This window comes from Theropithecus gelada, chromosome 2, assembly GCF_003255815.1.
Source record: "Theropithecus gelada isolate Dixy chromosome 2, Tgel_1.0, whole genome shotgun sequence".
Taxonomy (NCBI): domain Eukaryota; kingdom Metazoa; phylum Chordata; class Mammalia; order Primates; family Cercopithecidae; genus Theropithecus; species Theropithecus gelada.
The window spans coordinates 188,707,016-188,731,276 of NC_037669.1; the positions used below are offsets into that span (position 1 = coordinate 188,707,016).

The following is a 24,261-nucleotide window of genomic DNA, read 5'->3' on the forward strand; positions in this document are numbered from 1 at the left end:
AGACTCCATCTCTGTAAAAACAAAAATAAAAATAAAAAAATGTAGTCAGGTATGTGTGTGTGCCTGTGGTCCCAGCTACTTGGAAGGCTGAGGTCGGAGGGTTGCCTGCACCTGGGAAGTCAAGGTTGCAGTAAGCCATGACTGCACCACTCCACTCCTGCCTGGGTAACAGGGCAAGACTCTGTCTCAACAAAATAAAATAAAAAATAAACATCCTGTCCAATGATATCAGACCAAAAAAATGTACGTTGTAAAAGTGTTATGTTTCACTCAGCTTAATTTCTACCTGTGCATTATCCACACCATATTATTCCAGTAAGAAAAAGGTAACAATCCAAAACACATAGGAAGACAATGTGACAACCAATAAGTTGCAAAGAAAGAGAAGAAGAGGAAGAGAGGGAGAGAGGGAGAGAGGGAGGAAGAAAGGAGGGAAGGAAGGAGAAAAAAAGGCTCATTACAAATTGTCTTTGGAACTCGTAAATCCAGTATCTTTCCGAGCAACTTCTAAGGACAGACTCGTTATTGCTTGTGATGAAGAAAGGTATAAAAGGGTACAGTCGTATTTAGAAATTCTAGGTCTATTTTGTCAAATGGCCAATAAAAAAGATTCAGCCTATGACCCATTAAAAACCCAAGGGAAACATTCTGAGAGAGAATGGAGATATTTGGGTTTATAATCTGTGCATTTTCAACGTTAGATTTCATTGAAAATTCAATATCGTTTCCAACATCTCAAAATGTTCTCCATCAAGATATTTTATTAGAGTGTGAATACGATCATATCCTACAAAATCTTAAATTATAAGTTAAGTTAGTACCAGGTTATTTTCTCTTACAATAAATCCTACAGTCTCTCACAATAACATCTGTAATTATAATATTTATAATATCTGCAGGCCACTCAATTGGTTTTTCCTTAGTTATGAAATCAATATTTACTTCTGTTATTTATAATTTACTTAAGTCAATTATTCGCCCTCCCCATTCTCAATAGGAAAACTCTATTATTGACTATCCAGCAAAATAGTGAGCTCTTAAATCTTCCAATACAAAAGTGGTTAAATTATGGTACAATGGAATGTTCACCCAGGCAAATTAATTATTCATTCCTTTACCCTAATTCCACAGCATTCCATACACAGCACTTATCACAGTGCTTATTCATATTTATAAGTTTGTCTGAGTTTCCCTGAAAACTAGGGATTCTTAGAGCATAAAATATGTATTTGTTTTTGTTTTGCATCCAGATTGCATTTCAAAATAAAGCCTAAACAATTGTTGTTACTGAATTTAACTCTCTAAAACAGCATCTCTTACAGAAATTAAAGGAAAGATGTAACTTGCCCTATTCTTTTAGCTTTTAAGTCAAGGGAATAAGACTCAGATGAGGACTGAACATAGCTATGTAGAGGACATAGCTGTGGGTCATGAGCCCTAGTTCTAAAATTTAACAGTTTTGTGGTCTTGGTGACTCCAAGTAATTTAATGAGGTTGCAATTTTTTGAATTTCTGCAATCAGACCTTGGCAATGACTTTGAGCAGTAGGATATAAATAACTCCCACATGCTTAGTGTTCCAATAATGGAACACTAGGCATAAATGAGTTAACCACTTTGAACATTTCTTGGCTCTGAATGTTTCACTGGATTGTTATGAAGATCAATGAGATAATAAAAACAAACCACTTTTTAAACCATAAAGGATACAATGCATCACTATCAGTGTTGCCAGTGGTTTTGTTCCCATTGTTGTTTTCATATCTCCACATCTGGAGTTTTCATAGTAGGAGGAACATGGCTGGGTGATCATTATTCCATATTTCAACTTAAATTTCTTAAAATGTTATGGGAGAAAAAAAAGAACGTATTTCATCTTCTATTATTGAAGCTCCTGTAAGCAAAACAACTACGTAGTTAAAATAAAACACTGTTAAGAATGTAAACATCAACATACTTCAAGCTATATTGGTTCACTGCTTTAAGTACGATGCCTTATTTTATAAACAACTGGCCAAATAGTCCAACTGACTGATTTATTTTCCCACTGAATTTATTGACTTACTGAGCTGACTAGTGGTTTGGGACTTCAGAGACTAAAATTTTTCTTCTAAGCACTGGCTGACAGTATACGCTGTGGGTTTTCAGCATAATAAAAATGAGCAGCATTGTGATCTCTTTCTTTGATAAACGGTAGTAGAAATGTTTGCCTTAGTTCTGGTAGAAGTCCTGTCATTGGCTTTTAATCCTGATAATATAATATAACCTTTCCTACCATAGTTCAAAAATGTTCAAAAATTTGCATAATCAACAAGTCAATTCAACGTGATTCTTTTTTCATTAAGATGAAAAATGAGGCACATCACTATCGATAATGAAAGCAAATGCCTGTCATTACTCATTCTCCGGAGCCCTTTGTCTTACACAGACTTGTCTCGGAGCCCGTCTGAAGAATTCAGTGAACAGCACAGGTGATGGTCCATAAGATCAACAGGCAGAAACATCTTCCGAGAAATCTTTGCATGTTTTGAAGCTTTTAGATTTGCATCCTCTATAAACCTTTCATCAAACACTATGTTGCCAAAATCAATACTATGGCCTATTAGGTTTATTCATTAATTCATCACATATATTCCAGACATTGTGCCAGGCACTTGTAACACAGTGGTAGAAAAGACAGAGATGGTACCTGCCCTCATGGTAGTTAAAGTCTAAAATAGATAAAAGTAACCACATGTGTACTATGTATCCGTCTTTACAGACCAGGAAACTGGGGCTCAGAGATATTGTTTTCCCAGGGTTATAAAGTCAGCTAGTGAAAAAGTTAAGCTGTGAACCTAGATTCTGGGGGCTACAAAGCTATAAAATATTATTGCTCTTAAGATATAAAATAAAATTCTAATGATAACAATTCAAGTAGTTGTGAAGAAAGTGGGAAAAACAGACTATAATAAGAAAATGTGAAAACCTGACAAGTAATTTTTTAGCCAAGTAGAACCATTCTACTCAAAAGGTACGAAATCTTTAGTATTTCTTAGATAAAATTACACACAGGCAATAGAAGCACACTTATTTGAGTTGATTTAGATACGCTCAAACAAAGCTTTGTACTTTGTTATCATTAATACCTAAATAAGAAAATATGACTGCCTAATTCCAAAAATATTAAGTGGATCTATAGAAATAAACATAATGTGGAAAGATTTTTTTTTGGAAATCAAGGGATAAAAAAGGACTTGAAAAATAAAATGATTTTGTCCTTACTATTCTCTACTTCAAAATCTCTCATTCAACCCATGTCTACTATAATCTCCAGTCAGAAACTTTTTCTAAAGTATAGAATTTCAGTCACTGCTCAATAACTTGCATTGATTCCCCATTTCCTACAATATAAAGCCTACACTCCCCTAAGTGTCAGTTAAGACACTCTAAAATACGACCCCATGATACTTCCAAATAATCTCTTTGCTTCATGCAAGCTAGTGGGTTAATTTTTCCCTAACATGGTGGGAGCTTTCTCCACTTCCTAATTTTGTGCCTCCTTAACTGAAATACAACTGTCCTAATCTTAATTTATTTATTTTGTTCCCATTCTTCAAGAATTGGGTTAAACCCAAACTTGTTGATTACTATGGCTTTTGAGGATCTGTTAGATCTCTGAAATCTGGTGATTCTTCTAATCACTTGGTAGTACCAGTGACACTTTTTGTTTTACATTAAGATGTAAAACCTTTTATGCTCTGGGAACAGCTAGCAGGCAGGAATTGTATCAGATTCATTTTTGTAACCCAGTAACTAGGACGCAGTTGGCCATCAATATGTTGCTATTAATGAAAATAAAGCATGCATATGGCAGGCATATGTGAAAACTCAATCATTTGGTTGTAACTGCCCGAAACAATGTCTTAAGGAGACAATTGAAGCCAGGCAACAATGAATGTTGTGCGAATTTAGTGATGTCTGCAGCGAACACAGGAGGGGGTACTTGAGCCATTGATTTGTCATCTCCCACTTGAGGGCCTCCTTTTATAATAAAATAGCATGAAACATTCCATAAAAGAACAGCAATGATTTGCACTGTACTTTAAAATCAATATCTTATTGTATAACTTTGACTCAAAGTTATAATAACACAAATTTGGAATGCAAACTTTAAAAATTGAAGGAAAAAACCAACTCTCCAGGAGTAATTTAGCTGAATGGTTCACAGACTTTGCTGCATATTAAAACCTTCTAAAAAGCTTGAAAATGTTGATGTCCAGACTACTCTCATAATAATTAAATAAAAATGCCTGGAATTGAAGACAAGTATTTTTTAACTCTTCAGATTGTTCCAGTATGCTTCATCATTGAAAACAATTTCAATTTAACAATTTGAAAGCAAGTTCAATAACCTGGGATAGTTCTAGCAAGCTCACATGCTATGCTGATTCTTCCTAAACCTTACCAATCAATGAACCAAACCTTGCTGCTCAAAGTGTGAACGGCATCATCATCGTCTGGAGCTTGTTGGAAAGGCAGAATCTCAGGCTGTATCCAAGAATTATTGAATCAAAATTTGCATTTTAACACAATTACAATGCATTTAAAGTTTGAGAAGTGCTGTGTGCTTGGTTCTCAAAGTGTGGGTCCTCATCCAGACGTACTGATTCAAAAAACCAAGATTTGGGAGCCATTGTTGAGAACATGGATCTATGAGGCGCGGCTGCTGTCTTCCTTCATGTCTCGGTAGCACTTTTCCGCCCAGATCATTAGTAGTGTCAAAGACTGGGAAGAGACCATATGTAACTGTACATTCCAACCCCTTCAGAGGGAAACTCCAAGTGCCCTGGACGTTAATCTTATCTAAATTAGACGTCGATCAATTCTCCCAAAGAAACGAAGGTTGGTCCAGGGCCTAAAAGAGTGCTGAAACTACAGATGGGGTTCAAAAATGGCTTCTCACCCAGTTTGTCAAAGCTCAAGTCCTTCATTTTTCCTGAAATTGCTCTTGATCAGTCTTCAGTCAGCATTGATGTCTCCTGTTAAGACTTTCCAGGCCACTTCCTTCCATAAGGGTACCTTTTGATATTATTAACTTAAATCTCCTACATATTATTCCCATTTTGTGGATGAAGAACTCTGGTTTCAAAGTGTTAAACTAATTGCCCAAGTTTATCCAGCTGGCAGGTGGAGATACCCATAAGAATATCCATGACTGTCTGTCCCTAAAATCAAATGGACTATTTATAACACTATCCTGCTTCCTCAAGTATGGGAAACATTCTGGTGCATACTACAGAAACAATAAAAGTGATGTTTTCTGCTCATACCTCAGTAGGAAGGAGCAAGGAGTTCTCTTTAGGATATTTGTAAAAATTCAATTGTAATACTGTGGAGTGGGCTTAATAATGCTGTACAGACATAGTTGGACATAGGTATGTGTTCCACATTCGGTCTCAATGTCAAGGGAAGCAGATGTACCAAGTGCGACCTCACTAGATCTTGGCTGGATGCCTGTTCAGTACCACTCTATCTAGGCTGCTGAATAATACATGAAAATATATATCCACATAAAGACACACACATCCTACACACCTCAAACTTCTCAAATCAGATACATGAAATAGGCAACCGAGTTATTTAAAATCTTTAAAATTATTGTACAATGGTTTACTATCTCTAAAAAAAGTTATAATTTATATTTTAAATACATCAAACATATTGAAAAATCCTTGCAAGTTCACTGTTTAGCCTGTCTAAAGTAAACTACCATAATGTTTTAGAACTAAACCACGTCGCCTTCTTAATGCCTTTTAAAAGTGCTGTCAGAAGAATGCAGAGGTATGAGTTAAGAGATTATTATGCACTGGGAAATATTAACCAGGAAAAATAAATTCGAGATATAGTGTAAACTGGGTAAAGGTATTAACACTGGAACTAACTTTGCTGAACTCAAATCCTGGGTCTATTGTTTAATACCTGTATGGCCATGGACTAATTATTTAACCTTCCTGTGCCTCAGTTGACTCATCTTCAAAATAGAAATGATTATAGTACCTTTTATAGGGTTATTACAAGACTTAACTGAGTACAATTTTGAAATTTTTCATACCTGTACTAGACATTTAGAAAGTGTTGAGCAAACAGTTATTATTATCTGATATGTCCCCAAGTCATAGATTAAGAAATAATGATTAACACATAGATGACCATTTTATTTTCCAAATCTTTCATTCCAAATATGTAGTTCTTCTTTATCCTTCATGGTAGTATGCCCTGGAAAATGCTAATCCATATGAGTATACATTTATAATTTATACCTTATTTAGTCAGTGGCTAAAAGTAGTGCTTAATCAAACCAGAGACATATAGGAAACTCTGCTGCAATTCATGAAGAATATGGACAAATCTATACAACCTTGCAATCAGTAACTTATGTTGAAGATAGAGCACAGGATACGGATATAGTAGAACTGAATTCTACTCACTCTACTTGAGCTGAGAGCAAATCAACTCTCACTTCAGAGCCTCAAAGTAAAGTAATGAATTTCAGGAATTTTAAAGTAATCTCTAATTCTCACTCACCAAAACTTTAATACCCTTTTCCACTACTTCAAGAAACACTCTCTTTTTAGTTTCTTATTCTTAAAACACCTGAGTGTATATTTTCTTTTTCCTGCAACATATGTTTAAATTTATACTGCTGCCCTTAGATGAATAATAAAAAAATGACTCTCTCTCTTATGGGCAAATATACCATTTACATATTTTAAGAAAATGATGTCTCTATAATTATCAACGTGAATATGTATGTGTATATATTCATGTAACACTTTGAGAATATATGTAACACTGTGAAAGTGTCTTCTTTTACTACTATTGCTATAGAATTCACTTTTCCAAACTAAGCATACTCAATATTCTTCCTATTTTCATAATAGAAAATAATTTCCTTACTCATCCTTTGAATTCTCTTAAATTATCTGTCATTCTCAGAACAAGATGCAGGCATGATCCAATTAGCATTCATTTTTCAAGCTGGGCATTGTCACACAAAGTCATATTCATTTTTGATGGGGTTGTTCTGTGAATTCACTTTTATTCATTTATTCAACAAATACTGAATACCTAATATGTGCCAGTATTCTTTTAGGTGCTGGAGACATAACAGCACAAAATGCAAAGCTCATTGCCCTCATGAAGATTACATTCTAATTAAGTCTTTCAGTTTCAATGGTATAATGATTATACTATTGCTACTATCTATGAACTTATCCATATCCATTATCAAGGCCTTACTCATTATTAAGAACTTATTACAGGCCAACACAGAGATTAAAGCAGGCATCGTCAATGCCCTTAAGCAGTTCATAACCAAAAAGAAGTCAGCCAGTCATATACACAATAAATACATCCAGATGAAACAGCCTAAAATCATGAGATGTACAGTTTGTTCAGAGAAAAAGTAGAATGTACGGTTAAATCAGAAATAGGTTTCAAAGACAAAAGGCTTTTAGAGGATGGCATAATTAGTGGAAGAAATAACATAAGCAAGTATATGATAGAATGAAAAAAATGTATGGTATATATAAGTAATACTTTAGTAGTAAGAAGACATAATAAAACAAGTAGGTATATTAGATAGTGGTAAGGGTTCTAAAGATGAAAACAAAATTCAAGTAGCCAAAGGAGACTGAAATATTGAGGACAGGGACTGAGATGTATGTAGATTAACCAGAAAAGATCTTTTCGAGAAAAGGCTTCTCTTTTGAGTGGGGTATGAAGACTATGAGGGATTAAGCTATTTAAATATTTGGAAGGACATTCCAGAAAGAGGGGAATAGCTGGTCCCAATGCCTTCAGGCAAGAACAAGGTTGGCGGGTTTGAGGAACAGCAAGAAGGCCAGTGGAAAGAAAGAGGAGAGATAATATTTGAGGAGGGATGAAGGAGGCAATGGTTGAGATTATATAAAATGCTATTGGTCATAGGAAAAAGGTCTTGGCTTTAACCCCAAATGATATGCGATGAAAGGGATTGAGCAAAGAAGTGAGTTTATTTCATTTTATCTTTTAACTGGGTCACTCTGGCTGCTGTAGAGAAAATAGGCTGGCAGCGGGAAGCTTGAAGTAAAGAGACCAGTTAGAGAGTTATTGCAAGAGTCCATACAAAGAGGATAGTAGCTTGGACTAGGGAGTGGCAATAGGGGTATTGAGAATTGCTTGAAATCTGTGTACATATACACTGAAAGTAGTGGTGAATTCACTACTGTGTTCCAATTCAATGCAAAAACGATTGTACTATTTGCTCTTACAGTTTCGCCTTCTTTTGTAATGTTTTTAAAATGAAAAGTTTCCCATTTTTCAAAGGTGAAAACAAAAATCAGTGTCAACTTAAGGCTTGAAAAATTTCAGATCTATCAGAGATATTGGATATTATCTTTTCTAAACACCTCATTTTACAGACTAGAAAACAAAGGATTCATTCCTCAGAGGAGAAATGATGGGGGGAAGTAAACCAAGGAACAGAAAGTTTGTGGGACTTAAATAAGTTCACTCAGCTATTTAGAGAAAGAACCTGGACTGGAAACCAGGCTGTCTGACTCACAGCCCAAGCTACTTTGTCTTAAAATTGGTGATATTTAAGGGGGTTGTACTGTTCCTTTAAAGTTGTGTTTGTTATTTTGATTTAACAAACATTGAGTGAAAGCCACAGGTATCTCAAACTGAAAAGTCTTCAGGGCCTAGGCAGGTAGGAAGAAAATGTGGAAAAAAAGTAGATGCATCTGTTGCTTACATACAATCATTCCTGCTTCCCAGGCGTGCCAGCTAAATGAAACACATTTGCAGCTCTTCAGGTTTTGGAAAATCTCCATTGCTTGGCTAGGCAGAAGGGCAAATAAGGAAGTCATACTCTAATAGGGAAAACACAAAAGCAGATAAGGAATTGCAGTATATAATGTGACTTGTGCAGCTGTAAACATGCATAAGCCTCAAATACAGTAGAGTGCAGTGAGTGAGCGTGGGGTTTTGTATGGGGTGACAGCTGAGACGAGATGGCTAAAGAAGATCTCACATGGACGAAAGAAACAGGAGTTGAGGAGGGTTCTAAAGGGTGAGAGTGGCTTGCCTTGTGGGTAAGATTGGCAAAGACCTCACAAGCCAAAGAAATTTGCATATGCAAAAGCTCCAAGACATACAAATCTGTGGTACAGGCTTACCTATTTCACTACATATTTTTCATCTTTTTTTCTTTTTTTTTGTAATTCTCCAAACTTATATTTGATCATATATCTGTCCAGAATTGAGCTTTGACTCTCTTCAAGTAATTAATGAAAATGTAACAGATTTCACACATGTTTAAGATGGTAGAAAGTTTGAATTTCAGTGCCTACAGACCTCTGCTTTCCCTATTATATTAGGAGTCAGATCCCCATAGAAATAGGCTTCACAGTCCCAGAACAGAGATTGCCTTCATTAGCAAATGTGAGTACTTCAAATCCTGGGGGTAGGGGAAAGATGCCAGTTGTACTTGCTGCAGTGCATCAGAATAATCTGGACGGCTTGTCAAAACACAGATTGCTGGGCCCCAGCCTCACAGTTTCTGATTCAGCATGTCTGAAGTGATGCTGGAAAATGTGTATTTCTAACAAGTTCCCAGATACATAGACGCTGCTGGTCTAGGGACTAGACATTTTATGAATCACTGACTTACTCTTCAATACCCACCAGTGTAAACACCTTCAAATTCTTCCATATAACAATAGCTGCCACTGCTAAGAATTGTATTTCTGTTAAAATGGTCACTGTGCATGAGCTCCTTGCAAATAAAGGGTCTCTCATCCCTACTGATGAAAATAATGACAGCAGATGACATTTATTAAGAATGACTGTGTTCTAGGTACAGCTTAAAGCACTTTTAAGGAATCAAACCATTTAATCTACACAGCAGCCCTAGGATCTAAATATTATTATTATTGGCATTTAACAAATGAGGAAATTTAAAACAAAGAGGGGTTAAATAACTAATTCAAAGGCAAAGAATCTCAAGTCAGATGACTGGGACCCAAATTCTGGTTCTAGCATTTATGTGTTCAACTCTCTAGATCTTTAAACACACTTTGAGACTATCACACAGGGGTTTGCAAACTGATGATTTCCTGCCTGCTGGTAACATATCTTTCAGAACAAAGGGTATTTAGGGAAACGGAAGTTGTCAATCAGTTTTTCTGAACATACCTTTACTTCTATATCAGAAGTAAATAAAAGACTATCAAAATCTTAGCGATTCTTGGCTCCTCTAATTTTGTACTATCTGAATTTGTATAAATCAGAGAAAGTTTATGTGACTTGCTCAAGGCCAAAGCACCAGTCATCACACAGAGCCAAAAACAGATCAAAGACAACCTCAGTCATCAGCTCTTTCTAAGAATACATTTGGTTAAGCAGCTCCAATAAGATTTTTAACTACTATGTATTCTGCCTAGAAATACGCCCATAAAAAGTCACAGAGTAAATAGGAAAGAATATAATTTCAAATGACTTCTGTTTTGCTTTACTGACCGGAAAGATACATGGGAGTAGAAGTCTTATGATCAAAAATGTACATAAGATCAAGAAGGAAGTGAGGAGTTGAGGCTAAAAAGTCTGCAGGAGTTATCCCCTTATGATTTTATGTAAGGGGATAAGTCATTCAAGAAAATAATTAGTGTTTGCTCAAATTTTCCACAAATATTATTTGGAGGCACTATCTTTAAAATTAAAACATAGTCAATGAAAACAAATTTCTAACAAATTTAGAACATCTGTTTAATTTTTTGTAGTACCTGCATGCCCTTGTAATAACAAATACAAGATTTCCTTCATAATTTTCCTCAGCTAACCATGTGGATCATACTTCTGTTGATAATTTAGCAGTAAAAGCTTCTGCTGACTTTGGCTGTGTCTATATACTTGTGACTGGTGGTATCAAAACATCATATGTTTGGTATTGTATAGAAAACATAACTGAATGACTAAACTTTTACATTTCCAATTGGTTTTCTGAAAATCAGACACAGAACATTTTGAAATGTTTGTTGATGCTAAACTCATAGTGAATTTAATACATTCATAAAATCTAAAGAAAGTATATTTATATTCATAATTGATAAGAACATAAAGTATTAGAAATCTAGACTGAGAGAATCTTAATAATTTCCAGATTAACTAAATAGCAAATAAAAGAAAAGAAAGAATACATTACTAAAAACAGAACACAAGAGACTTTTTTAATAATTTTGAATAAAGACTTTTTAAATTGGAAAGAAAAGCTGAGGGCAGAAAAACACATTTAAAATAAAACAAAAAAGAATAAAGCATGGCAAAAAAAAAATCAAAGGCAACAGAATTAGCAAAAAAAAAAAAAAAAAGGTAAATCACAATAAAAAACGGATTTTTTAAATACAGATTTCCTAAAAATAAAAAAGGACACTTCATAGAATCAGATATCGACAGACAGTTCATAGAAAAGGAAGTACAGATCACCCTTAAACAAGTGTTCAACCTGACTCATAATTTGAAAAAAATTAAAATTTATTTTAAGGTAACAAAGAACCAAGTTTTGTGTTTGTTTGTTTTTGGTTTTCAAGACAGAGTCTCGCTGTGTCACCCAGGCTGGAATACAGTGGGAAGATCTCTGCTCTCTGCAACCTCCGCCTATCTGGTTCAAGCAATTCTCATGCCTCAGCCTTCCGAGTAGCTGGAATTACGGGCATGCACCACCATGCCTGGCTAATTTTTCTTGTATTTTTAGTAGAGACAAGTTTTCACCATGTTGGCCATGGCTGGTCTAGAACTCCCAATGTCAGGTGACCCACCCACCTCTGCCTCCCAAAGTGCTGGGATTACAGGTGTCAGCCACTGCGACCAGCTAGAACCAAAAGTTTGATAACACATTTTGTTGACTAGATGATAAGGAAACAGACAATTTTAGAGTAAATTTGTACAATGGAAAGCAATTAGGTGATACCTTTCAAAATGATGAAAGCACATACCCTTGACCCAGCAATTCTACTTCTAAGTAACCATCCTATAAATACATTTGTATATATTAAAAATGATTTATATAGGAGGATTTTCTTATGCGATTGTTTGCATTAGCAAAATGCCTAATAGGAAATTAAGTATTTAAATTATCCATTTAAATATGTATTAATATGAAAAAATCTTGCAGATATACATTTTAAGTTAAAAGAAGGTGCTGATCGATAGATCAATATAGTAGATAGATATAGACAGATGGCTGGATGGATAGTTATTGTACATGCTGATAAGTGCATAGACTATATCAGGAAAATACCAAGAATGTGCCTAGGTGGCAATGGAGGGGTGTGAATGAAAATTGCTTTAGACTGCATCAATGACTTCCAGTGAATATCATAAACACACTCATAGTTGAACAAAGTTTGTTTTAATAATGCTCAGCAAGGAGGAAAAACACACACCAGAGCAGAACTGGGGTGTCTTGGGAAGAGGATTTAAGAAAAGATTTACAGGATTTGGGTGTGTAGCAAGTGGTTTTAAGGAGGGCTCAAAGAAATGAGAATCTGCTCCAGATTGGATTCTCTAAGGATGTGGGTGTAATTCTATGGCTACTATCTTAGTAATTCTTTTCTAGAAGGCAAGAACAGAGCAAGGTTAAAGCTGTGTTTGGTAAACAAGCAGCAGCCACTCACATAATCCAGGACAGAGACATATTTAGTCATTTTGTAGTTTAGGAAACATTTGTGTTTCTGTCGTGTTCAGACATGATTACAGGGTCTTGCTTTAATCTTGACCCTTCATGTCTCAGTGGCTTTGTCTAATTTCAAATGTTGTGAAATTGTCTATATTCAACAGAAGGAGACCAAGTCTTCTTGGGAGTGCCAAGCCACCTTCTGGCTGTCAGGGACTGTTTCGCTATTTCTCAACTACACACCCTTTTGTGCCTTTACAGTTTGGTACCATATACTTATCTTACCTATTCAAAATAAGTTTTCAAAGAATATCAGGACTAAAGGAGACCTTAAAAGTCACTGAGTTCTGAAACCATGCCCTCCTACCACCACTCTGCTTCCTCCTCCCACACCAAGGGGGTTTTCTTGTAAACCTCTCCCTTTGCCTCAAGTGCCAGGACAGCATCTGCTTGAATATCTCCAGTCTCACCGTTGCACTAACTTGTCAGGCAGCCTATTCCATAGTCAAATGGCTCTTAAAATTTTATTGTTCAGAGGTAAATAGAACAATATCTTTGGTTATAATATCTTCATTGTTTTCTCCCTAGCATTTCTGACCTCTTCAAATGTGTCTTGTCTTATGGTAACTCAGGAAACAAAATAATTAGCTTTTTAATTTTATGTAAAATATTCCTATTAATACCCTCCAAACTGCCATTGTCTTTTTTGTTCCAGTGTTCCAACACAGTTTTGTATTTTTTATCATTACATTTGCAGAGATTCTTATCTGTTACTGCCGACAAATCCATTTGTGTTTTGTACTCAATTACATATAATTAGTCTTTTCTCCATGAACAAAAGAACAGGTGTCTTTATCAATTCTGTGCAAGATGCTATGGTAAGGTTGGTTAGACCTAATGATGTCTAGTGAACCAAACAACACATTTCTGACAGATGCTCATAGTAACAAGATTCTTTTTTCAAACAATCAACTGCTTCTACTCCTACACACACAAAGTAGAGGAAGAAAAGACATTTTAACAACTTAGAGGCTTATAATTTTTCTATAAAAGAAATGAGTAGAATTTAAATCCTTCTTTGATATTTTTACTTCTAATCCCCACTCAGACAAAGTATATGTAAAATTATTTATTTTTATTTGATATTCTTCATTAAAATATCTGGGGAGAGGGTCAGAAGAAAGCACATTAGTTGAAAAACTGATAACATTTTAATAAAAGCTATAGCTCTCTGTAAATAATATTCACAAGTGTTAATTTTCGGACGTTGATCATTATGTTGTTATGTAAAATGATACCATTAGGAGAAACTGGATAAAATGTATAAAGGAATTCACTTTTATTACTTTGTAATTTTTCTGAAATCTTAAATGATTTTTTAAGTTAAAAAAATATGTGGGGCTGGTCGCAGTGACCCACGCCTGTAATTCCAGCACTTTGGGAGGACAAGGCAGGTGGATCACAAGGTCAGGAGATCGAGACCATCCTGGCCAACATGGTGAAACCCCGTCTCTACTAAAAATACAAAAATTAGCTGAGTGTGGTGGCACGTGCTTGTAGTCCCAGCTACTTGGGAGGCTGAGGCAGGAGAATCGCTTGAACCAGGGAGTCAGAGGTTGCAGTGAGCGGAGATCGCGCCACTGTACTCCAGCCTGGTGACAGAGTTAGACTCCGTCTCAAAAAAGTAAAATGTGGATAACAGTATTTTAGCCAATGACCTAGAGAAACTTTCGTACATATTGACAGAGACATTCATGCACCTAGTCATTCATTCACTCACTTTGTATTGAGTGCTTACTGTGTGTTACAGACCATTCATTCTAGGTTCTAATAGTGCATGAGGCATCAGTCAAAATCTTTTCACTCACAGAACATGCATTCTTCTGGGAAAGAAGATCAAAAATAAATAAACAGCAATAATACATATTTCAGAAAGTGGGATATGAAAATAGAGAGTTCCAAGGTGAGAAGTATAATTTTTAGAGGACTGTTAAAGAAGGCATCTTCAACATCTGTAAGATAGATCTTAGCAGCACTATTGGTAATGGCCTTAAAATAGAAACAATAATTATACACAAAAAGGAAAATGAATAAATATGTTTATATACATTCATACAGTGGAATATTTTACAAAAATGAAAGAAATAAAACAAATAAATATATTACCATAGACAAACCTCGCAACCATAATGTTGGGGATTAAAGTACATAAAACATATTTATGATAATGTTCTAACTTATAAAATATTTTAAAATATGCAAAACAATGTTATGAATTAAAATTTTTTATTAAATTGCATATATATGAGATATACAAAATTCCAGGGGGTTATTCTATCTGGTAATGAAGGAAAGCAAGATTCCATCAGGGATATCACAACAAGGAGGTTAAACTATATCGATATTTTTAATTAATTTTAAAAAAGCTATAGCCGGGCGCGGTGGCTCAAGCCTGTAATCCCAGCACTTTGGGAGGCCGAGACGGGCGGATCACGAGGTCAGGAGATCGAGACCATCCTGGCTAACACGGTGAAACCCCGTCTCTACTAAAAAATACAAAAAAAAACCTAGCCGGGCGAGGTGGCGGGCGCCTGTAGTCCTGGCTACTCGGGAGGCTGAGGCAGGAGAATGGCGCAAACCCGGGAGGCGGAGCTTGTAGCGAGCCGAGATCCGGCCACAGCACTCCGGCCTGGGTGACAGAGCGAGACTCCGTCTCAAAAAAAAATAAAATAAAATAAAAAGCTAGTGGTAGGTATCCAGATAAACTTGTATTAATCCTTATATTTTGCACACCTAAATGATTTTAAAAACAATTGATTAAAAAGTGTGTGTGGTAGTTTATCTTAATAAAACATTAGTTTAAATCTGGGAGTTCAGAGAATTTTTTAAAGTACGTATCTGACACAATGCATGCCCTTTGGGGTGTGTGTGTGTATGTGTGTTTGTGTGTGGTAGGCATAATGACATTATGCTAAGAGAGAGATATATATATATGCATGAAGGAAGGTACAAATGTACACGTGGGTGTAGATTTACACGAGCAGTTAACCCAGCATCAACAAAGCAAGCACTGTCAATCATTTTCCTAGAAAGAATGCAGGAAGGATTTGTCCTAGCTTGACCCCAAACCTGCACTTCCACACCCTTCTGTCTTTGCCCCATGATAAATGTCATGCATTTGCAAGATAGTTGGCTGGGTAAAGATAGCATTTTGTAGATTGAATATGGCTAATTGTCTTACTTAGGGATTGATTCTATCTTCATCAATTTATAATTTTTCAATTTTTTTTAAAGTTAGATGGATGGTGCTGACAGAGATGTTAATATATCATCACCATCTCCAGCCACCACATTTTATAGAAATAAAACCTGAGAACTAGTAGTATCTTGGAGTTAGTGCAGATAAGTGACACAACTAAGTGGTTCCCTGGTTCTTGCATCTATATTTGTAGCCTCACTAAATCGACATTTAATGACAGATGCAATAAATGAAAATACACGGAGAGAAAACTATCCTGATTCTTCTATACTGAGCTGAAAGCTTTAATCATTTAAAGAATGCTCTCACAAAAACACGCCACCAATGCAAACCAAAATAAGTCAATCAACAACCTAGCAAAAAATCTGAAAGCAAGAAAACTGAAATGAAATTCTTTATAATAAGATCTTTTATCTATTGTAAATTATATTCTAAATGTGTGATATTAACTGAACAAAGAATAACTTAGAAAGGGTGGACAAGATCATTTTCATTCTTTAGGAACTTTAAATTTTTCCTCAAATATTTCTTAATAATTTAAAAGACATTTCACTATAAAATATCTAGCTTCCTATATTACTTTATGCAGCTTAGTAGATTATCAGCCTGATCACAAAATTACATCCATCAGAATCACAACTTGTTTGGACAGATATCAATGAGTATTTATTGTGTGCTCAACACTAAAGATCTAACAATGAAGACAGACAAACATTAGGAAACAATATGGCACCATACATAATTTTAGAATGACACGAATTTGCCCTCAGGTATCTGTATATGATTATGCAAAATTTGAAAGTTCTGAGAGCTATCAATCTTGCCTCTGGAGCTTGTATTTGAAATTTTTCTAGACTGCAAATTCATTTTGTCATACCTTGATGATTGCATTTAATTTTTGAACTTGTCAACTCTAAAGTTAGATCACTTAAAAACTATATCCAGAGAAATTATTATTAATCTTTGAATGTTCAGCATTTTTATTTCCCCCCAAAAAATTTAAATTCCATTTCAGGTCTATCAGTCTTCATTATCTTCTTACTGTTATATATATTTATTATATATGCCATATATAATCATGATATTTAAATATATTTTCCTTTTAAAATCAGCAATTTTGCCTTTAACATAAAATAACATATATGTATGTTTTATATATATATATATATATAAAAAACACACACACACACACATATATACACACACACATACATGTACTCAGTATTTACCTTAAGAGGTAATTTTTGTCTGTCAGAAATTGTGTTCTGAGAAATACATAACTTGTTTATTATTGAACTATAACTTGTTCCTCTCTTGGTTCCAGGATTTAAATACCATCCCGTGTTGGAAGATGTGCTTGTATTGTTCTTAGGAGTGTTTATCATCATGCTGCCTACAAACACCATGATGGGAGTATATTCTTGCCCACTGACCAAAGGAAATACCTTTAAGCCTCTTACCTTCTCTTACCTGCATAACCTCCTTCCTATACTGTGTCTTTGCTGCAGGAAATCATAGCAAGAAGGATAAAGGAAAAGACACTAGCTCACTAATAGTTAAATAGTTTGAAAGGCATAGTTTGGTAAGGCAGCTTAGCAATGCTTTAAGTATGAGATACACTGGGCCCCACATTTGATTTGCAATCAGATTGTAAGAAGCTGATGTTTCTTACTGTAGTCGCTGTTTTCGTCCTTGGTCCCATCAATGGTGCCATCTGGGTGCATCTGCAGGAAATATCCCTGCTGGCTGAATAACCTTGTCACAATCCCTTTCAGCTGGGGTTCTGCAAAACAAAATAATTATTCAAATTTTTATTTGGCTTACACAAATGCACACTTACAAATTGTTAAAAACATCCTGTAAGTAAATACGTAAATGCCAATAGCTTAAATATTGAATTACGTATTTGGGAGTTGGGTATTTCAGTAACATATCTATGCTTTTTATTCCATCTAGAGGTAGAGCTGTAACACTTTTAGCAACAAACTAAATGCAGATAAATAAAAGCAAATTATGATTAGGAAAATACCGAGACATGCTAAAAAGTGAATTATTTTCCTCCTTTGTACATCTGGTGTCTGACTGCAAGATTTCACCAACATTATAGTCTCATTCCAGAATTATTGTTTAGGCCAAATGCCTCTGTAATTTCTAAGTTTCTAGTAGTCATAACCAGGTTCATAAGACTTCTATTTCTGTAGGATGTCAGCTTTCCATCAGAAGCTCCTGGGTTTTGAATTTGTGATCAAGTTCAGCCAGAAAGAATAGTTTGGATGAGAAGAACCACAGGCAACAGCAAAACTTCCATGGCCATGAGATGACACTGGGAAATATGTGGAAATGCAAATTTCACTTTCACTACATAGTTCTTCAGAGAGGAGCCTCAGTATTCCAAAGTTCATTTCTCCAGTACAAAAAAAAAAAAAAAAAAAAAAATCAAGTCATACATATTTCTCTAAGTATTTCAAACCAGAATTGCTCAACTTTTAAAAACCCTCTAAACACAAACACTTTCAAACTAACCTTTGTATAACACATTTGAATTTTTGTGCATCAGCTAATATAAATATTTAAAGCTTTCTCATTGCAGTGCTGGCTGCCAGCAACAATCTAATTTCCACCGCATCACCATTTTTGTCTCTATTGTTGAGCAAAAATGAATTATTCTAGGGCACTTATAGCCCTAATTATTTCATTAAAATGAGGAGAAAAAGAAAAATGCTGCTTCTAGAGATAAAAATTGAGGCAAAGATGGAAATCATATGATTGCTAAAGTAGCAACATGGTATCCTCAGAAGGACAATCACTGAATTTAAGCTAGTCAACTTCATCCTTCACCCATTTTTTCAACTAATCTTTACCAAGAATGCCTTTTTTCTGCCCAGCAATATGGTAGGCACTCTGTGTTACACTGAATGCATTTATTGATGTTTAGGTCTAAAAGAGAATTCTAGTTAAACATTCAATGTGATTAATTCTTTGAGAATTGGCCTACACCCTGTAACAAGTGTCTGTCGCTGGGGACTTTTGCACATGTGACTTGATCACATTCACATTATTTGGGAATATGGGACAATGTCTCTATCAACACGTCTTTTTCACAGCAGTCCTAAGAAGCAAAAGACATGTCAAAGAAATTGGGAATGAGGAAGCAGGCTGATGAGCAAAGAACTGAACTGGAAATTAGGCATTCTAATTAATAGGTAGATATTGTCTTTATGAGTTAAATAAATTCAATTTTTTAAATTTGTGAACTTCAATGTCCTCACCAATAAAAATCTTGAAGTTACACTGAATGATTGTTTGTTCCTTCATGTAAGTCTCTATTTACTTTGAGCACAGTCGAATCCTCTGCCTTGAATGCTGGCAGAAATAGAAGAATGGATTTGTCTTCAATGCACTTCCTCCATAGGCTCATCTATTCCCACAACTATGGACAAGTTGGCTAGCTAACGCTGCAAACAACTCTCTCTTTTTTTCGAAAAAGAAATTATATTTTAAGTTCTAGGATACATGAGTGCAATGTGCAGGTTTGTTACATATGTATACATGTGCTTTGTTGGTTTGCTGCACCCACTAATTCGTCATTTACATTAGGTATTTCTCCTAATGCTATCCCTCCCCACTCCCCCCACCCCAGACAGGCCCTGGTGTGTGATGTTCCCCTTCCTGTGTCCAAGTGTTCTCATTGCTCAATTCCCACCTATGAGTGAGAACATGCAGCGTTTGGTTTTCTGTCCTTGTGATAGTTGCCGCAAACAGCTCTCTGTGTGCCTCTGCCTTTGGCCGCCTGGCTGACACGCAGCTTTTGATGTGGTAGACTCACCTATAGATTTGAACCTCAAATGCTGTGTGGCCCTGAGCAACTCATCTAACTAACATCTGAGTTTCAAGTTTTTGTACCTATATAGTAAGATTTTTAAAAAGTGCTACTCTATAATCATTGCAAATTTCAAATGAATAATGACAAAGTACGAACTAGAAAACCCATAAAATATACATCCTAATTGAAGTCTACTGTTTCAACTATGAAAATCAAGGACACGGTATAAGGGAGGTAAAAGCAGCATTCTGAGAAAAGAATATGCCTCCAGCTTCTGCTTTAGTAACATATTAACTGAGCTTGTAAAGCCACTAAAGCTAAAAGTACAGGATAGAAAATGATAGAAGGGAGGAAGAGGACAACTTTCTTACAATTCATACTTTATTTCTAATAAGCTCGATAAAGTCACTTTCAGAAGTCATTTTTTATTGGTAATGAGATGCATGGCAGTTCAGTCGTTAAAACCTGTAAATGATTGTTTGTTTTCTTCGCGCTCCTCTTTCTGTACCTGTAATTAAACACTTCTTTAGCCTTGGTTGAGCCATCCCCTGTTGGAGCCCTGGTAATTCAGGTTGGGAACTCTGGCTCAGGATAATGAGCATCAGACTCTGAGCACCCATCTCTGAGAGCAGTGCCAGAACAAGCCCAGAGTCTGCGTTTTAGTTATCTTGTGATATGTGAAAATGAACATCCTATATTACAGAAGTTCCAAAGGAGACTTGATCATCTGTTGAAAAAAAATACCCTGAACATATATAACATAGATGGGGCACAGAAAGCTGTGTAGCCTGACTGGCATCTTTTATGTCTATTACCATCTATCAAGTCTTACCAACCTTTCCAGGTTCAGCTCAACATCACCTCCTCCGTGAAGGCTCGACTATCATAAGTGAGGATCTCCTTTATAAGGGGGAAAGCCAGAACATGTTTTGCTCTATTTTAAAGAAAGGAGGTACAAAATGAGACAACTTTTCAGCATATTCAGCATATCTAGCATCCTGGGTACATTCAACGAACGCACATTTATTCGTCAGACTATGCTTGGGGACCCAAGATATGAATAAAACCGTTGCTGTCCTCAGGGAGCACCCAGTCTAATGCATGAAACATATTTGTGTATAATACTAGTGTGGGAGAGTTGATAAACGAGGAAGTGAATCACAGTGACGTGATGTCACCAAGGAGCAAGTGACCAGTTCTGTCTGAAGGTTGGGATAAGACACTTCATCTGTCACTTGAAGAATGAGTAGGACTGCCGTAGGCAAGGAAACCAGAGGAAAGGCATTCCACACAAAACATGACAACTCTGGGCATGATGCAGCCTGGTACAGACAGAATAGAAAAAAGGGTTCTCAAATGCAGACATGCAAGTAAGTGCCTGTTCTCAACAAATGTTCATAACACAACAGTGACACTAAGACAAATAGGGTCAATGGAATAGGTTTTCTATGCACCTAATTTTTTTCAGTTTATATGACTCCTTGATTTTAAAATTATGCTCTTCCATTACTATTTTTCTTTTTTTAATGAAATGATGACCATATTATTAGATGGTAGGGGAGGAATGGTTGGTTTGTTCCCTTTTGTGCTCTAAAGTGGTATGGCAAATACTGCAAGCATTTCACTGAAATCCATTTCCTCTTTTTTCTGGGCACCCAGCTAGACCATATGTCCTAGCCTCCCTTGCAGTTGGGTTTGGCAGATGAATGAGTGTCATATGGAATGTAAGTGGAAGTGATGTGTGCCATTTTCAGGCCAAGGTTTTTAAAAGCAAACATTCTCCTCCACATTCTCTTTTCCTTAACACCGGCCAGATTAAGATAACATAGCCCTGGGGGCTACAGAAGCAACAGAAGGGAAGAACGTTGGGTCCCTGAATAACAGGTAAAGAAAAGATGACAGCCATTGAAACATCTCCCTTGGGCAGTGAACTGAAGAAGAAATAAACTTCCATTGGCTGAGTGTAATGGGCTTTGAACCTCCTGCCAAAAAATACAATACGGAAAGGGAAGGAGACAGTAATATTATGGTGGAGAAACCTAACAAACAAAGCACTACCTCAGTCAGGTGATCAAGGTTAATATCATCAATTATAAAACATGCTGATAGTATGTACTCTTGAGATTATGTGATGAGAATAGCACTTTACCTCTGTGATCTTCCTCCAAAAAACCCACCTCAGTCTCATTATGAGAAAAAAAATTAGACAAATGCCAATTAAAGAATGTTCTACAAAATACTTGACCAATACTCCTCAAAATGGATTGTTCATAACACAAAGAAGGGATAAATGCTTGAGGTGAGAGATAACCTATTTGCCATGATGTGATTACTATGCATTGTATGTCTGCATCAAAATATCACGTGTACCCTACAAATATATACACCCACCATATACCCATGAAAGTTAAAAGTAAAAAATACAAAAAAAAAAAAACTATCAATGTCATTGAAGAAAACGAGTGTCTAGGAAAAAGTCATAGATAAAAGGAGTCTAAAAAGACATAACAACTAAATGTAATAGGGTATTCTGAATGAGATCCTAGAGCTGAAAAAGAACATTATGTAAAAATGAAGGAAATCTGAATAAAGTATGGATTTTAGTTAAAAATACTGTAATGATATAGATTCTTAATTGTGACAAATATTGTACATTAATGTAAGCTGTTACTATGGGAAATTGGATATAGGGTATATAGGAACTCTGTACTATCTTCACATCTCTATAAATTAAAAAAAATCTGAAATAATAGGTTTATTAAAAATACTAAGTACAGCCAAAAAAGCAAGTAATACATGTTTTCCTCAAAGAGGCCGAGTGATAAAGAAGGTAAAGGATGGGACTTTGGGTTCAATACTGCTTCCCATCAGGATGACATGGCAATTTCAGCAGAAGGTTTGAATTCAGAGCCACTCAGAAAAGCTGACACATGCCAGAGCTATCTAGACGTTCCTGCCAGCTTGACAGTCCATCTAGTGATACGGAGTATTTCCTAGGTACACGATGGAAACCCAGAACAGAGACAGAGCCAAGGGGTCCCGGTCACACATCTCAGGATGAATATTCAATTATAGGAAATAGGATGAATTTTAGACGTGGAAAGGATCGACACTTTCCTTCATTAGCTTCAAAGGTAAAAAAAAACAAAAAACAAAAAACAAAAACTCTGGCTGGGAGAGACAGTGTCTTATCCAAGGTCACACAGCTAACACACGGATGAGTTCAGACAAGAACTCAGTTCCTATAAACGGAATGGACATCATCCCTTCCTTTCCAAAGAGCAAAATTCTTACCGTATTAAAACAGGGTTGGGGAGTAAGAAGGGAGAAGAGAGGAGAGAATAAGGAGGGGAGAGTATCTAGCTGTGCATCAGTTATTAAAGTATGGGTTGATAGAGAAGCAGTTATGGAAAACTGTGCAAGAAATATGTGTATATATAACCTTTGATACTAAAATCTTCTAGGGCCAGCGTATTCACCTATACCCAAACTTCAGAGAAAGATTCTACATATAAACTCCAATCTAAAATGAAAACTATTATAATACTAAGGAAAATTATGTAATGGAGGCCATACCTAGAGAATTAATAGTACTTTTAATAACAATGGCCATATTTTGAACCCATCTCCTTCGTGGCAGGTATGCTTCTGATCATTTTACTATGGTTTTATTTATTATGCATAACAACTGGCTGTATGAGGTACTTTTTTTCTCATTTTTCAGTTTTTTTGAGATTCCAGGAAGATGCATCACTTTTACCCAAAGTCACAGCCACTCTCTAGCACTGTTTAGTCACTTTAAAAAGAATACTGGCAAAACTGGAACATGCCCAGAGGAAAGGGAGCCAAATAAAGAGGGTATAAATGACTGTCGTAGGAAGAATGGCTGAATTAACAGTGGCTGTGCAGTCTAGAAAAGGGGGGATTTGGAGGAATGTGAGAGCCTAGAAAAGGGGGGATCTGGAGAGCTGTCTCCACATTCTTGAAAATCCAAAGAAATAAGAAGCAGCCAATTTGTTCTGAGTGGCTCCGCAGAGATAGACCTCGGGCCAATGGGTGAAAGTTACCAGGTATGCAGATAAAAAAGAACTCTCTGTTAATCGTATTCAAAGAGAGAACAGGTTGCCTAAGGAAAGAGTGAGTTTTCTATCACTGGATATAGCCAGAAAGAAGCAGGAAAACTACAGGTCAGAGCAGCTGTGAAGGACGTGGATGTCTCCAGAGGCTGAGACACTCTGAGTGAGAATGAAAGATCCTTTCTAACCCTGGTGTCCTGGAAAGCTTTGGGATAAGCCGGATGGTCCACTAAATACAATTTCACTTTTCTGTTTCCTTAGTTGGTGCGTAAGACAGGGAATTAAAAACAAGGTTTACCAGGCACCCAGAAAATGCAATCTTCTTTATAAATGTTAAACATGGATTGTGGAGTAGTTTGATGGGTTCTTTTAATCAGTCTCTTTGGGTTTACAAATAAGCCTTCTGTATT

The 24,261-nt window shown here is 36.0% G+C and overlaps 1 protein-coding gene across 3 annotated transcripts in view; it reads right to left on the bottom strand.

Annotated features, from left to right (window-relative positions):
- FGF12 (fibroblast growth factor 12) overlaps window positions 1–24,261 on the bottom strand; it is a 584,720-nt gene that overhangs the window by 188,965 nt on the left and 371,494 nt on the right. For all 3 annotated transcript variants that reach the window (XM_025376976.1, XM_025376975.1, XM_025376974.1), the window contains one exon: window positions 17,625–17,735. In XM_025376976.1, the coding sequence (XP_025232761.1) occupies window positions 17,625–17,735 (111 nt within the window). The remainder of the gene's footprint in view (window positions 1–17,624; window positions 17,736–24,261) is intronic.